At 39.0% G+C, this 14,647-nt stretch overlaps 1 protein-coding gene across 1 annotated transcript in view; it reads left to right on the forward strand.

The window, feature by feature from the left end:
- Nucleotides 1–14,647, forward strand: part of HACD2 (3-hydroxyacyl-CoA dehydratase 2) — a 45,213-nt gene that overhangs the window by 19,330 nt on the left and 11,236 nt on the right. The window contains exon 4 of the mRNA XM_032797039.2: nucleotides 10,856–10,944. Coding sequence (XP_032652930.1) covers nucleotides 10,856–10,944 — 89 coding nt within the window. The remainder of the gene's footprint in view (nucleotides 1–10,855; nucleotides 10,945–14,647) is intronic.

Genomic DNA, 14,647 nt, shown 5'->3' on the forward strand with positions numbered 1-14,647 from the left:
CCTTGGCTGTCTTTTTTCCCTTGACATCTGGAAGCCTTTTAGGGTATGTCTACACTGCAATTAAAAACCCACTACTGGTCTGTGCCAGCTGACTCGAGCTTGCAGGGCTCAGGCTAAGGGCCTGTTTAATTGAGGTATAGACCTTCGGGCTTGGGCTGGAGCTGGCTTGAGGAACCTGCAGGATGGGAGGTGAGCTGAAGAAGAGCTCTGTGTAAGCTCAAAAGCTTTTCTCTTTCACCTACAGAAGTTGGCCCAATAAGAGAGATCCTGGGACCAACACAGCTACAACAACGCTGCATATTATATATGAAAACGTTGATGGCACTCATTAACACCTTCCAACATAATACCCTTTAATATCTCATTTCTGCCCATCCAAATAAATATTAACCCTGAATGATTTCTCTCCCAGACAGAAAAATAATAATAATGGTGGGTTGAGAAGGGGGTAAAGAGGGAGCATGGGGAGACCCTGACATGGGGGATGGGGGGAATGCAAACATAAACAGAGCCACTTGTATGTAGTGGAAGTGAGATGAGGGGCACACAGCCCCTTGGATGAAGGAGAGGTGAGGGAGTATAGGGAGCCCTTGAAATAGAGGGGAATGAGAAGGTGGCACAAAAGGGAGCTGGTGGGGGTGGATTGGAGGATTGCAAGGNGTGTACCAGCCCTTTGAAAGCAATCTGAATTTTTTTGTTCCAGTGAGGGTTTGACAATGTTTTTTATTATATAATAGTGGTAACTATATAAACTCTTCCTGATTGAATAATTGCAAATGCTACTTTTAGCTTTATTTAGTACAGGTACAGTAGTTGCTTACAGGTTATAAAACTGGTCCCTAATTTGAGTATCTGGTAATTTTTATAAAATAAATTATTTGTATTATGATAAGATCCTGCAGTATATTAGGTATTGGACATGTGCACATGAAGGCAAAGTCCATGCACTTAAAAAAGTTACTAGAAAATAGTTATCAGCAGGCTGATAATGTTTGGTTTGTCACCAGCCACTTGATCAAGAGAGCCAATTTTCTGTTCTGAGTTGAGGAATATCCTTCTTCAGAAATCAAGCTTTTCTTTATTTTAGTAAAAATTAAAATTTCTAATACCCGTTACCATGAATAGATACATTATTTCTTAACAGTATGTTAGTGTTCAGTTCTTTTAAACATATAATTATTATTCAACAGAATTATTTTCAAGTGCCATTCTTCTGTAAAGCAAATGGGAAGTATTTTTCACAGGCTTATTACACTTCGTACATAAGAATTACCTATCCCAAACTGGAATTTAACAGCCTGTTATCATAAATCATTGGATTATATTTAACCAATGCTGATCATTTCAGGAAAGGTGATTGCAGTTATAAACTAGTAACATTAATAAATCTCCCAGATTAATATAACTTTCTGCTGTTACCCCAAGGTGATCACTCAGTTACTGTCCCTCCAAAGTAATCTGCACTCATTTTAAAAATGGTCCTTGTTAGTTGGAAAACTTAAAATGAAACAGGATTTTCTTTCAGAAGTATTAATAAGGATTTATAATTCTTTCACTCCTCTTTTCTGCAATCTCTTGCAAAGGCTGGCCTTTAAATAATCTCAAAGCAATAAATGTTGATTTATAAATTAAACCATTTTGCTTTGGTGTCTAATACAAAACATCAGCACTATACTATTCGTGCTTGTTCTCCCAGGCTTCTCAAACCAGACTGATCTATAAATGGCTGCAGATATCAGTATTCACAGTTCTTCTCAAAATGTCTCTTGGATGGTCTCCAGCATGTCCTGATTTATCCCAGTCTCTCTTCATTGTTCTTAAGGGACACCTCCCAGTACTCTGCATCCATTGCAGCCTTTTTGTTGATAGCATCTGATTGTACTTTCTGGACTCACATTGCATTTTGCCCTGGAACTCCTTTCACAGAACTATATGTTGTCAAATAATAGTCATTGAATTTGAGCTGAAAGTTCAGTTTAATAGTTTATGGCAATCTAGGAATTACATGAAACAGTTCCTTGGAAAAATTTTAGACTTGAGTGGTCAGATGTCACACTGCCTTTCTCCCTGAGGTTCTTCTGTCTTATGGAGCTTGCCTGCTTTAGAGTTCAGCCATGCTATGAAGTTGATTATTGTAAACTGACTTCCAGTTCCACTGAGCAGCACGCTCTGCTTTCCCTCCAGATCCTGAGTTTTGTCTGTGTGTTTAGCAACTATTCCTATTGGTCAAATCAAATTCCCTTGCTATATTCTTAGCTGTCTTCAGTAGAGTTTTGTTAGTGCACTTTACATCACTCTTAAAGAATGAGAGGTGGGCTTGTCTGTTTTGCTACAATTAATTTCAGTTCAGCATTCATTAAATCCAGCTGAGACCATCATATGGATTCTGAAAGTTCACACAGTGGGAAGTACATCCCATGATCGCATCTTATGAGAGAAACTGGCATATTTTCTGCAGAGTGGTTGCTACTAGCAGAATGCTCAAATGCCAAGTTATTTACTGAATTACTTGCAAATATTTGACTTGTATGGTAAGAACTGTCTTATACTATGTGCCTGCATTATTCTTTTTCAAGTTCTTTTACTCATTCTTTCAGGAGTGTCAGGATTTCAATGATTTAATTTGTTACCAACAAGTTTTTATTTGAAATTTTAAAATTTGCAAATTGTGTGGTTGTTTGCCTTGGTGAATCTGTATTAATTTTGAACATTCTAATGTGTTTGAGCTTTCAGTCTCTCTAGTTCATGTTACTCCATAAGTCCCATAAACTTATTTGTCTACAATAAAACTTTTCAGCTCTCTGTGTAAGAAACTGTTAGTGTAATGTCCCAAAATATTTTCAGTCAACACAGTGGCATACTTCTTCTTTCACAAGCAGTGTTTCCACTAATAGCTTCAACTATATCCTTGGCTGTCTTTTTTCCCTTGACATCTGGAAGCCTTTTAGGGTATGTCTACACTGCAATTAAAAACCCACTACTGGTCTGTGCCAGCTGACTCGAGCTTGCAGGGCTCAGGCTAAGGGCCTGTTTAATTGAGGTATAGACCTTCGGGCTTGGGCTGGAGCTGGCTTGAGGAACCTGCAGGATGGGAGGTGAGCTGAAGAAGAGCTCTGTGTAAGCTCAAAAGCTTTTCTCTTTCACCTACAGAAGTTGGCCCAATAAGAGAGATCCTGGGACCAACACAGCTACAACAACGCTGCATATTATATATGAAAACGTTGATGGCACTCATTAACACCTTCCAACATAATACCCTTTAATATCTCATTTCTGCCCATCCAAATAAATATTAACCCTGAATGATTTCTCTCCCAGACAGAAAAATAATAATAATGGTGGGTTGAGAAGGGGGTAAAGAGGGAGCATGGGGAGACCCTGACATGGGGGATGGGGGGAATGCAAACATAAACAGAGCCACTTGTATGTAGTGGAAGTGAGATGAGGGGCACACAGCCCCTTGGATGAAGGAGAGGTGAGGGAGTATAGGGAGCCCTTGAAATAGAGGGGAATGAGAAGGTGGCACAAAAGGGAGCTGGTGGGGGTGGATTGGAGGATTGCAAGGAGCCTGTGGTATGTTAATTGAGCTCAGCCTACAGAAAGTGTGTGAGGTTTGTTTGTAAGCAGAATGGATTTGATTTAAATCAATATGATTTAAATCACTAGTCAGGAAGACTCATTTTAATCATGGATTTCTACATAAAAGTACATTATTTTCAAATTAGTTTTACAGCTATATCAGAAAATGAATGATTGGTTATTTCATTTACCAAAGGTAATTGAAGCAGATAGTTCACCTCCCAATGACTTCATAAATATCTCCAATTCAACAGGTTAATTATTAATATTTGGAGGATTTTCTTGCCATGCTATATTAGGAGAAGAACATCACCAGACAGACATTTAAATTGTTTTAACTAAAACAATGTTATGTATTCTGAATTTTTTTTCTTCAACAGCAAACGTAATATTTTAACAAAACAAGCATATGAATTTTGAATTTAGTTAAACATTCAAGTTTTTTAAAATCAGGTTTGTTAAAACTGTTTAAAATAGTTAAATTTTTTTAAAAAAAAAAACATTTAAATCCACAGGGTGAGCCAGGTCAACATGAGAAACTTAAAATATTGGCTTCTGCAGCTAACTCAATTGTCTTCACCTTCACTTTCCTGTTTGTTCATAATCTGGAAAAGAAACACAATGCTGCTTGCCTTTTCAGGTCCCGAACAATATCTCAATTTGGAATGAATAGTCTAAAGAAGAACAATTCTTTCTACACTGGCAAGAAGAAGCTACTGCGGTAAAAAGTGAGATTATCAACCTTCAGCGTCTCTGAATCCATTGCTTAAAGGTGATCCACCATTCAAATGGTGTGATTTCTTTAAACTATCGGCAACATATTATTTCTTGAATGGTCAAGCTCTCAGAACTGACCGTTTTATTATAGTTGGCATTAATGAGGAATGATTGCGCGGGATGGCCACGTCATAGCCCAAACTCTTTCTTCAACAGTTTAAGGTTTGACCCTGTGTACCGAGAATATTGGCAAGAAAATGAGCTGGCAGATAGTCTTGTCCATTTGTTTTTTAATGGCTTATAATATCTGTCATTACTATTTCTTTCTTTAAGATCTCACTCAGTTTCCTTCCAACATTTAACAGCATCAGCAATAAACAGCTATTTCCCGCATTTGTATATCAAGGCTACAGAAATAGGCCAGGGTACTCAGCTGTGTTCAACTTTCTCTTAGAGCGCAATGTTGAGAACTTTGCTGTGACAGTGCCATCTATTTTCATGATTGGGTTCACAAACTGCGATCAGATTAGCCCAGGTTTCTTGATGTAACGGTGCTAACAAGAGTCCACTAACTGGAGTTCGTCGCACATCTGTGGGAAGAGTTAGCGTTGGTTCCTCCCACTTTTTTTCAGCAGCGCTGCTGCAAAGTGGTTGTTACGCGAAGTATTTTTGCAGTTTCAACAACATTAGCCTTTAATTTCTGAAACGCTGAAGTCTTTGGCTAGGAGGTGAACAAATGAGACGTGCAACCGTATGTATTAACTGGGAAATCTCTCTTCTAATATTTCTGCTCACTGCCTTTGGATATATTTGCAGCATTGTCTGTGACCACAGCTGCGTACTAGGCAGGCTGAAATTTTTTTTTTTCACAGTTATTGTAACTTTTACTGCTAAAACTTCTTTGGAAGTATTCTGCTGTGTGTGCATTTACTGATGTACTCAATTGTTTTGTAAAGAAGACATTCCCTTCTTCTGTTGCCACACAAGCACATACAACAGGATCATTGTGGACATTGCTCCACCCATCAAGACTCAGGTTAACAGTTTCCCCCTCTAGACCTTTTGCACACTGCTCAATTTCTCTTTCATACACTTTCTAGCAGTTTGCCTGAAACATCTGCTTTGTTGGGTGGACTGTATCCTGGTCTTTATGACTGAGCCATGTTAATGAAGTGTGGGTTCTTAATCATATGGAAAGGAGCATTTGTTGCATAAACAAACCGGGCATTTTTTTTCATCAGTTACCTCTTTTTGTAATCTCCTAGTTCTTATCACTGTCATTCTTATCTATGGTTGTTTCTGGATGATGGAGATTTTTTTTTCTTTTTGCTACAGGTGAGATATACTGTGCCTATGTGACATACATGATGTGCCTGAAACACTATCATTGGCAGATAATTCTGAAACTACAGAAAATGATGGTGATCTTGTAGGTGGATAGTGTTCTGAATCCTATATGTTGAGGATGGATTCTCCTAAACAAAATAAGTCAATGCAGTTATTTAATTATTATTACCATACTGCTCATTTAGTGAAATTGTAAAAGGAAAACCTGCTTATTTAAGCTACTTATTTTTTTATCACAACTGCATCTAAAATGATAGTGCCATAGAGTAACAACTATATTTTTTGCTCAAACATGAGAATTCAAGAATAGTCGAGAAGAAAGACAGGCAGTCCTTAAGAAAGAAGTATGAAGTAAAAAAGTTTACCAATCTGAAGATCCTGCATGTTCAGACAGGTTCCTTTCATCATCTTCAACGCAGCTTCCTCCTGAGAAGGAACACTTCTCATCATGTTGTTTTATTTGGGCAACCAGGCCTTGCATTTCTTTGTTGCACTGTTTGCATTTTGCACACATGCTTGTCTTACCCACAAATAGAGAAACTTCATTAAAATATTCCCAGACTGGGTCTCTTTTACGGTCTGCTGCCATTATAGGTTTTCCATTCTAGTGAGAGAATGGTATGGTAGATCTCCAATCAATGAAGGCTACACTCAGAAAGACCTCAAGACTTCTGGAATATGCTGCTCAAACAGTTTCACTTTTGTTTTACTGCCTGTCCCTCCCTTCTCACATTTATCTCCAGACTTCTCCTTGTCCAGATATTCACCCTCAACAATCTTCTATTCATTGAGCTTTTTGGGTAAGGAATTCACTCTGTGTACACAGATCTGCAGAGAGACAATAGGGTTGAGGTCTGTTATTTCTCACCCCTACATATTATTTATTTATTTAAAACCATTTTGCTGTTAACAAGCATGTTATCTCTGGAGACACAAATCCAGAGTTTGGAGAACTGCAAAACTAAGCATCTCTGATGGTATCTTCTAGACTGAGCACTGAGTCCGATTGGTAGCTAGAAAGATTAACCTAAATATCTATACAGAAGCCCTGGAACCCTATAAGATTGGGTCCCTAATCCATGAACTATTGGCACTCATTTACAAATCTTTCTTAACCATTACATTAATATATTGTGTCATACTATAGAATTAGAATTCATAATCCCGATTCCATGATGAGACGACATATCTCAAAGATATATCTTAATTATAACTATCTTTGGATAGGTTTTTTTCTCAAAAAGCTTTTATCAAAAAAATCCAATTAATTAAAAAAGATATATTTTTTTTTTTTAATACATTGATTTTTATCCAGCCTCTTTGTAAGGTATTCGATAACTCTGGTGTTAGGCATCCTGGAATGATATGTTAGAATAGAGGGTAAAGTTTGTTTGTCATGAGGCTTCATAGACAATGTTCTATATTACCACTTAGGTCGGAAAAACTTATGTCACTAAGGGGTTGAAAAACCTGTTGCCGGTGAGGAGACAGCTCTCCTGCCAACATAGCTATGGCCGCTCAATGAGGTGGTTTTATTATGTTAACAGGAGAGTTCGGCATAGAGCGGCTACATGAGCAATTTGACAGCAGCACAGCTGTAGCAATGCAGCTGCAAGTTTGCTAGTGTGGAATGGCTTTAGTGTTGATTGGCGGACAGATGGAGACAAGCTTAGGCCAGGTCTACACTGCAACTTTAAATCGGTTTAATGGCCGATTACGATTTAACGCTGTATCCGTTCACACAACGTCGTCATTAATATCGAGTTAAACGGCTCCTTAAATCGATTTCGGAACTCCTCCAAACGAGAGGATAGCGCTAAATTCGATAGTGATAACTCGGATTAGGGTTCGTGTGGGCGGAAATCGACGTTATTGGCTCCGGGCGGCATCCCAGAGTGCAGCACTGACCGCTCTGGACAGCAATCTGAACTCGGATGCAGCGGGCAGGTAAACAGGAAAAGCCCCGCGAACTTTTGAATTACATTTCCTGCTTGCCCAGCGTGGAGCTCTGATCAGCACGGCTGGCGATGCAGTCTGAAATCGAAAAAGAGCTCCAGCATAGACCGTACGGGAGATACTAGTCTGATCATTGTATGGGGAGACAAATCTGTTGTATCCAGCTCGTTACAGAACAACGAAATGCCAAAGCGTTTGAAAAAAAACTCCAGGATACCAGCGCTGCGTGACAAGCGTAACGGAAGCCAGAGACTCAAATGGACGCTCATGAGGGAGGGAGGGGGTACTGAGGACTCCAGCTATCCCACAGTCCACAGCAGTCTCTGAAAATTATTTGCATTCTTGGCTGAGCTCCCAACGCTGTAGGTTCAAACACAGTGTCTGGCGTGGTTCAGGGAACAGCTCCTCAGTTATTCCCCCCCCCCCCACCACGTGAAAAAAAAAGGGAAAGATTGCTGTGCTATAGGCGTTTGCTCATGACACTCCGCGAAAAAGGCCCCAAAGGGTTTCTGCTGCCTTCACAAAGGGAGGGGTGAGGCTGTACCCAGCACACCCGGGGCAATGTTTTTCTGCCCATCAGGCACTGTGCTCTCAACACGGAAGTGGGAACTATGGATAGCTGAGGAACAGCTACCCACGGTGCACTGCTCCTGAAATCGATGGTAGCTTTGGACCATGGACGCAAACAATCGATTTCGGGATCCCACGTGGACGCGCTAAACCGATTTTATTAGATCTGTTTTGTAATATCGGTTTAAGCTAATTCGAAATAATCGTGCAGTGTAGACGTACCCTTAGTTACACAACAATCATAATTACCCGGTCAGTTTGGTCTCCCATTTGGGTTTAGATTCTTGCTTTTCACTGTGACTGAGTGCTTGTTTCACTGCATTGTTAGCTTGAGCTATAATTCTTTCTGTCCACACACAAATCTCTAGCTCAAGTTAGCTGACTTGTCAGTAATGAAGTGGGGATCCTAATCCAACATCTCTGAGAATTTAATACAGTAGAACTTCAATTTTTACAAACACCACCTTATGAATGATCTGTTATAGGAATCGTATTTCCCAATTTGGGAAGTGGGGGACACATAACAAAAGTGAAGTCTGAAGAAAAGTCAACATCCTTTTTGCATTCTGATACCTTCAGTCACTGGAAATCACTTTGCAGTCATTTGAAGGACAAAAGGAAAGTGATGCAGTGCATCAGACTTCAATTTTATTTATGTGCTGTTCCTACTGTGACTAAGAAGTTTCATTTTGAGAAACTCAGTCCCTAATTAGTTCATAAAATAGGGTTTATTGTAAAAATGTCAGTTGAGTGTTTGTGAAGTGATCACTCACTTGAGCTAGGCTGGGGGGGTAAGTGAAGCATACTAACTCAACCTAACAGTTGCAGTGAAGATAGCCTCTGAGACAGTGTTTATTTAGCTCAGAAAAGTGGCTAATCCCACATAGTTGCTACATAGCTCTTTCTGGCGGAGCCCTGCAACCTGATCCAAACCTAACAGAAAGCCGCTACAAGTTCAGGTTGGGTTAGAAAACAACCAGACTCTTTTGGAACTGGGTTGGGTGACCTGTGATGACTTTTTTGCATAATAGGGTCGGTGCAGTGGTGGCTATTTGCCTCATTTCTGTCAACCACCACGTCTGTATGCTGCAGGGAGTGTGCTAACAAGTCACAGTGCCTCTCACTCCACAGTTTGCACACAGTGCAGCGGGGACAGCAGGAGCAGGCGCACAGACACTGGGACATTCCACTGCTGGCATTCACTAAACCCGATGGGCAGGAAAGAGCAGCAATGACACTAACTCAGGTTCAGGGGAAAGGGTCAAGTTGGGTTCAAAAATGACTTGACTCTCGTTGGGTCAGGTCGCATGGGCTTGGATCCAATCCTGTGAACAACAGCTAGGTAAAAGAGAGAGTCTGTCACATTTGGTATATGTTCTTGTGATATAGCACTCACTCTGTGTGGCACTGCAGCACCTTTGCCTCAGTCTGCCCAAGGGAGTCTTCAGCACACTTTGGTGATGGATATGGGTTAGCTGTCTGGCTAAGTCACTGCGAATTCAAACCCTTCTAGAATAACGGCCTCCCCAAGTCAAAGTCCAACATAAATGCAAACTAAAGAAATTTTCAACCCTGCTTGGTTCAGCTTTCAGCCCTTTTCTTTCAGGCTTTAATTGCTTGCCTTAATGGCCCCAACAGGTCCTGGTAACAAATCAGACTAACAGTTTGTGTCACGCCTCCCCTCCCCTCAAGGAGACTCTGGCAGACAAGTCTTCAGATGGCTCTTGGCCCAGACGTTTCTTACATGACATGGTAACTGCTAGTCTCTTTTTCTTCCCATTCAGTCCCAAACTGAGCTGGTTCTCTGCATTTCAGAAATCTACCCACCATTAATACATGGATAACATTGAAAAGTGCCATGCCTCAGTTATTTTTCTTACCTTATATTGGGTGCCTTGGTTCTTTCCATCACTTCTACTACTTTATAATGCCTGAATTAGCTCTTTTGAGGTCTGTACTGCCTGTCTGATGAAAAATCTAATTCTTGTGAAATTATTTTTTTTGTCAGTTCCTTCTGAACCCTTCCACATCCTTGCCTTTCTTTTCTTTTTCTTGTTCCTACGCGGTCTTTATTCATCTCCCAAGCACTGCTAGTGCTAGATGTTTGCAGTAATTTGTGTTCAGTTAACATAAGAACAGCCATACTGGGTCAGACCAGTCATCCATCTAATCTAGTATCCTGCCTTCCAACAGCGGCCAATAAACTCTCCTGCTGGCAAAATAAAACCATCCCCAACAAACGGCAGTAGTGCATCTCCTGCTGACAAAGTGCTGTTCACACCAGTGCTTTTCATCAGTAAAACTTTTGTTGGTCAAGGGTACGCTTTTTTTCACACCCCTGACTGACAAAAGTTTGACTGACAAAAGTGCAGTATACACTTAGTCTTAACCAGTTTGCTCCTTGGGTATTAAGGTCTGTGCCGTACTCCTTGCAACAAGACTGATTATTCCTTATTTGTATTAGGATAGTGTCTAAAGTCCCAATCAAGGCATCTCATTAGTAGAAACACATCATAGGACACAGTCCCTGCCCTGAAAATTTTGCAGTTTAATCTAAAGTTCATGCGCCTGTGTTCTAAAAGTTCAGCTTTACTGGAGTTTTGCTAAATAACATTGTGCTTTAGTAAATCTGTCTCTCCAAAATAGTAAAACTGAGTATATTTATCAGTCCTAAAATATCTTTCAGGCATTGTTCCCTCTTCTGTTGTCCTGACTGCTTTCCAAGTGATGTCAAGGGTTTTCCTGACATGGGCTGTAACACACAGTGTAAAAGAGGTAAGTTTAAGCTACAGGAGAGAGAATGAAAGGTAATGAGAAGATGCTACAAAGAAGCCAGTGTCAGTCACTTTAATTTAAATATGTTCTTCTCTGCCTCTCCACATCTGAATGATTTATATGAGAGGTCTATACACCACAAAGAATATATTTGACTACAGCTTACATGGTATTTACATGTTCCACGTTGGCATTTTCTTTGATCACTTCTCTCTCTTCCCATGCTTAGTTTAAGAGAGTCTTACATTTTTGACACAATAATTCCACTTGTATTCAGAATATTTGGGCAAATGAAATGATGGGAAACACATAATTTCTGGCATTTCATTTTACTTGTGGCCATCTATATAGAGGTGATATTCAGAATGAAATAACTTGCTTCTGTTCCAAATACTAGTGTATCTCATTGGTCATAAGCACCCCAATTCTGGCCCACCACCATGGCCACCACCTTGGATTATAAGGTTTTTTGATAGCTGAATGTAAGCTCTTTCACTGTCTTCAATTGAGATTCCCCCTTTAAATTTATAATTTCCATTAACTAAACTTACTATCCTAAACCCAAGATCCCACTTTTTCAGTATATCATTTTGAACTGAGCAATGCCAAACCATTGTTACCTGAATCTTGCTACTATATCATATCCTTTTCTACCGTGTGTCTGATCCTGCTTTCATTAAAGGTAATAGTAAAATTGCTTTTGAGTTGGAACAGGATTAAGAATTGTAGGTGTCTTTGCATTAAACTTACAATATTTTCCTGAACAATATTTCTAACATTCTGTTCTTTGTACTGACAATGGAATATTTTTCAGATAATTTGTTACATTTAAGAGAATATTCCTTTTATCACAGTTAGTGTCCAGTAGGTCCCAAAGTGTGCTATGAGCTGTCCAAATGTATGTACAAAAAGACAAGTGGAGGAAAAGAATATGATATACAAGCAAGATGATCAAGTTAGTGATTAGCACATATTTTACTGGAGCCATGATTTTGCAGGTTTTCTAACACCATGAAATAATCCTTTCCACTAGTTCATTTGATAAGCAAAAGAGTATTTAAACATTTTTCTTAATAAAATCCAAAACACCTATGTGAAAACATCTGCTTTTCCTCTGACAGATATATCTGCAGAATACAAGTATAGTAATGTTCTAGTCCCTGTTGACTGCCAGATTTCAAACAAGCAAAATGGGATTCTGAGACTTTAATTAGGAGCAAAGAATTTAGTTGTGGATTGGTTTTGCTTTGAGCAGGGGTTGGACTAGATGACTTCCTGAGCCCCTTCCAACCCTGATATTCTGTGATTCAATGAAAGAATTAATGTTTATATTTAGATATATCTTAGGATACACCTATACACCACAAGTGAAGATATTATTGTTAGTTCTATAGTGCCATTGGGATGCATGGTGCCTTGTAAACAAGAACAGTAATATAGAAATTATCCACATTGGGGATTTTCTTCATTATCTCAGCACTAAAATATTAAGGATTAGATTGCCTAGACTACTTTTTTTAATATCCCCAAGGTAGGGTGAGAATGGCAAAGATTCATATTGGATGCTAGCTTCAGGCATGGTAATTACACTACCCTGAGACAGTGACTAAAAGAAAGTGGTAGCAGGTCAGGTGAGGAGATGGACACTAGATCCCAGGTAGACATGGTACTGTAATGTCTGATATTTACAGTGTCCTGAGTGTTCTGCTTTTTCTAAAGGGCTATCTGCACAAGTGATCTCCTTGATGAAGTCCAAGATTAGATTTTCACACCTTTATGGATTTTGTAAGACAAATATGTATCTGCATGATGAGGTTTTTCTAAATAAACTTCAATTTTGCTGTTTAGCTTCTTGAGTTAGAAGCATTTAATATCCTGCCTTTCAGAGTGCTTGCAGTTATGATAGATTCTTTGAAAGAAGAAACATCAGTACCACATTCTTCCTCTGTAAGTTGACCATCTAGAAACTTATTCTGATATGATCTGAAGCATGAATCTTGCTGTTAACATGTTTGTGCTTCTCATGATTTTGTTGGGTTTGGTGCTATCATGTTTAGAGATATATTAACTTATAGCTGCATGATAGACTTCTGTTAAGCTTTGTGTGATGTTGTATGGTGGGGGGAGGGGAGAGATTACCTTATTTTCTTTGGGTCAGCTAGGACTGGCAGTCGTTCGCCTTACAGAGAAAGTCCAGCATGTAGTGCAATATCTGCTATCCAACAGTTATTTATGAAGTGTCATTATATCATGAGCTGAGTCTCCTTGGCCTCTGTGGTTTAGTATGTGCCAGTATTGTGGTTCCAAACGAAAAAGGGAAAGAGAGTGGTTAGAGCAAAACACTGGTTAAAAAAAATATATATATATATTTATAATGGGGAGCCTTTCAGTTCCATGTCATATATTTGAATCTATGTAGAGCAGTAGTGACTGAACCATGCTATCATGTGATGGCTTGTTGGTTGCCCGTGTGAAATGCAACTTGATTATTTTTCTCCAGTTCCAGTGGAAAGTTGTTCATATCAGTATTGGCACCCTTATTCGCGCTCTAATCAGAAAGGTCAGGAATTGATGACATGAAGACCAATATATATTTTATTTTTAGGTAGGTGGTCTTTCCAAAACAGAATAGAATTCTATCGGATCCTTGCAGTCTCTGTCTGTTTTATACAATATCTTGGGTTGGTAAGTGGAAAATGTCAGGTCCTGAGTCTGTGAACTTGACATCTTTCACCAGCAATCAAGTATACTAAAAATTACTTGAAAAGAAAGACTGCCAATTGAATAGGTTAATATCCTAGTTTTATTAGGATATTATTATAATAATTGAGACTGCAAGAGCTTTTATCAGGGCAGATGGAATAAGAATAAGCCCACACTAAAAAGATCAAAACTCTCAGCGACAAAATGCTGTAGGCCTTTAGACCATTATTTACGCTGGTGTAATAATACTTGCACTGACATAAAACTGAAGTAACAGAAACACTGGAGTAACTCATGTATCAGGCCGTGTATATCTGTTTGGAACCCCACATTTTCTTTGTGAAGATGATAAAACAGGATTGGACGGAGTTGTACTTACCCTTATAATTAACATTTGTATAATGTTTCCTTTCTAAGTACCACCCATTTTCAGTCCTCTATCACTTCCCAAAATATTCACATTGTAGGCTGAAATTTTCCAGAAAAGCTTTCTGCCCAAAGATTATTCTTGTTTTTAAACTTTGAGGAAAACAGTTCAGCCAATTTGAGTACAAGAAAACCTCTTTACACATCATAAAAATCAAAAAGCATGAAGAACACCCTTTTTCTTCTTCGCCACCAACCTTAGGATATCTTTCATGCGTATGCATGAGGAAAAACAATTAAGGTTGGATAAATGACCTTACTTTGTCATATTTTCTGGATTCTGAACATTAACTTTACATCTCAGCATAGTCTTTTTTTTTTTTTTTGACTAATATAAAGATTGTCTCCTATTCCTAATTCTGAGGGTAAGCTAAAATAAATCCAAGACCTGCATTGGTAATAAATCAATTTGAAATTGCTTTTGACAGCAATTTGTATCTGTGGTCTGAACAGCTTAGATAAGCAGCTTGTTAAATCATCAGTCATTAAGAGCATGAAATTTACTTTGAACAAATATCTGGGACTGCATTCCAAGGCCTACAGGAAGAAATGGGTATTTTAAAAATTAAAATTA

The sequence above is a fragment of the Chelonoidis abingdonii genome, chromosome 10, assembly GCF_003597395.2.
Source record: "Chelonoidis abingdonii isolate Lonesome George chromosome 10, CheloAbing_2.0, whole genome shotgun sequence".
Lineage (NCBI taxonomy): Eukaryota > Metazoa > Chordata > Testudines > Testudinidae > Chelonoidis > Chelonoidis abingdonii.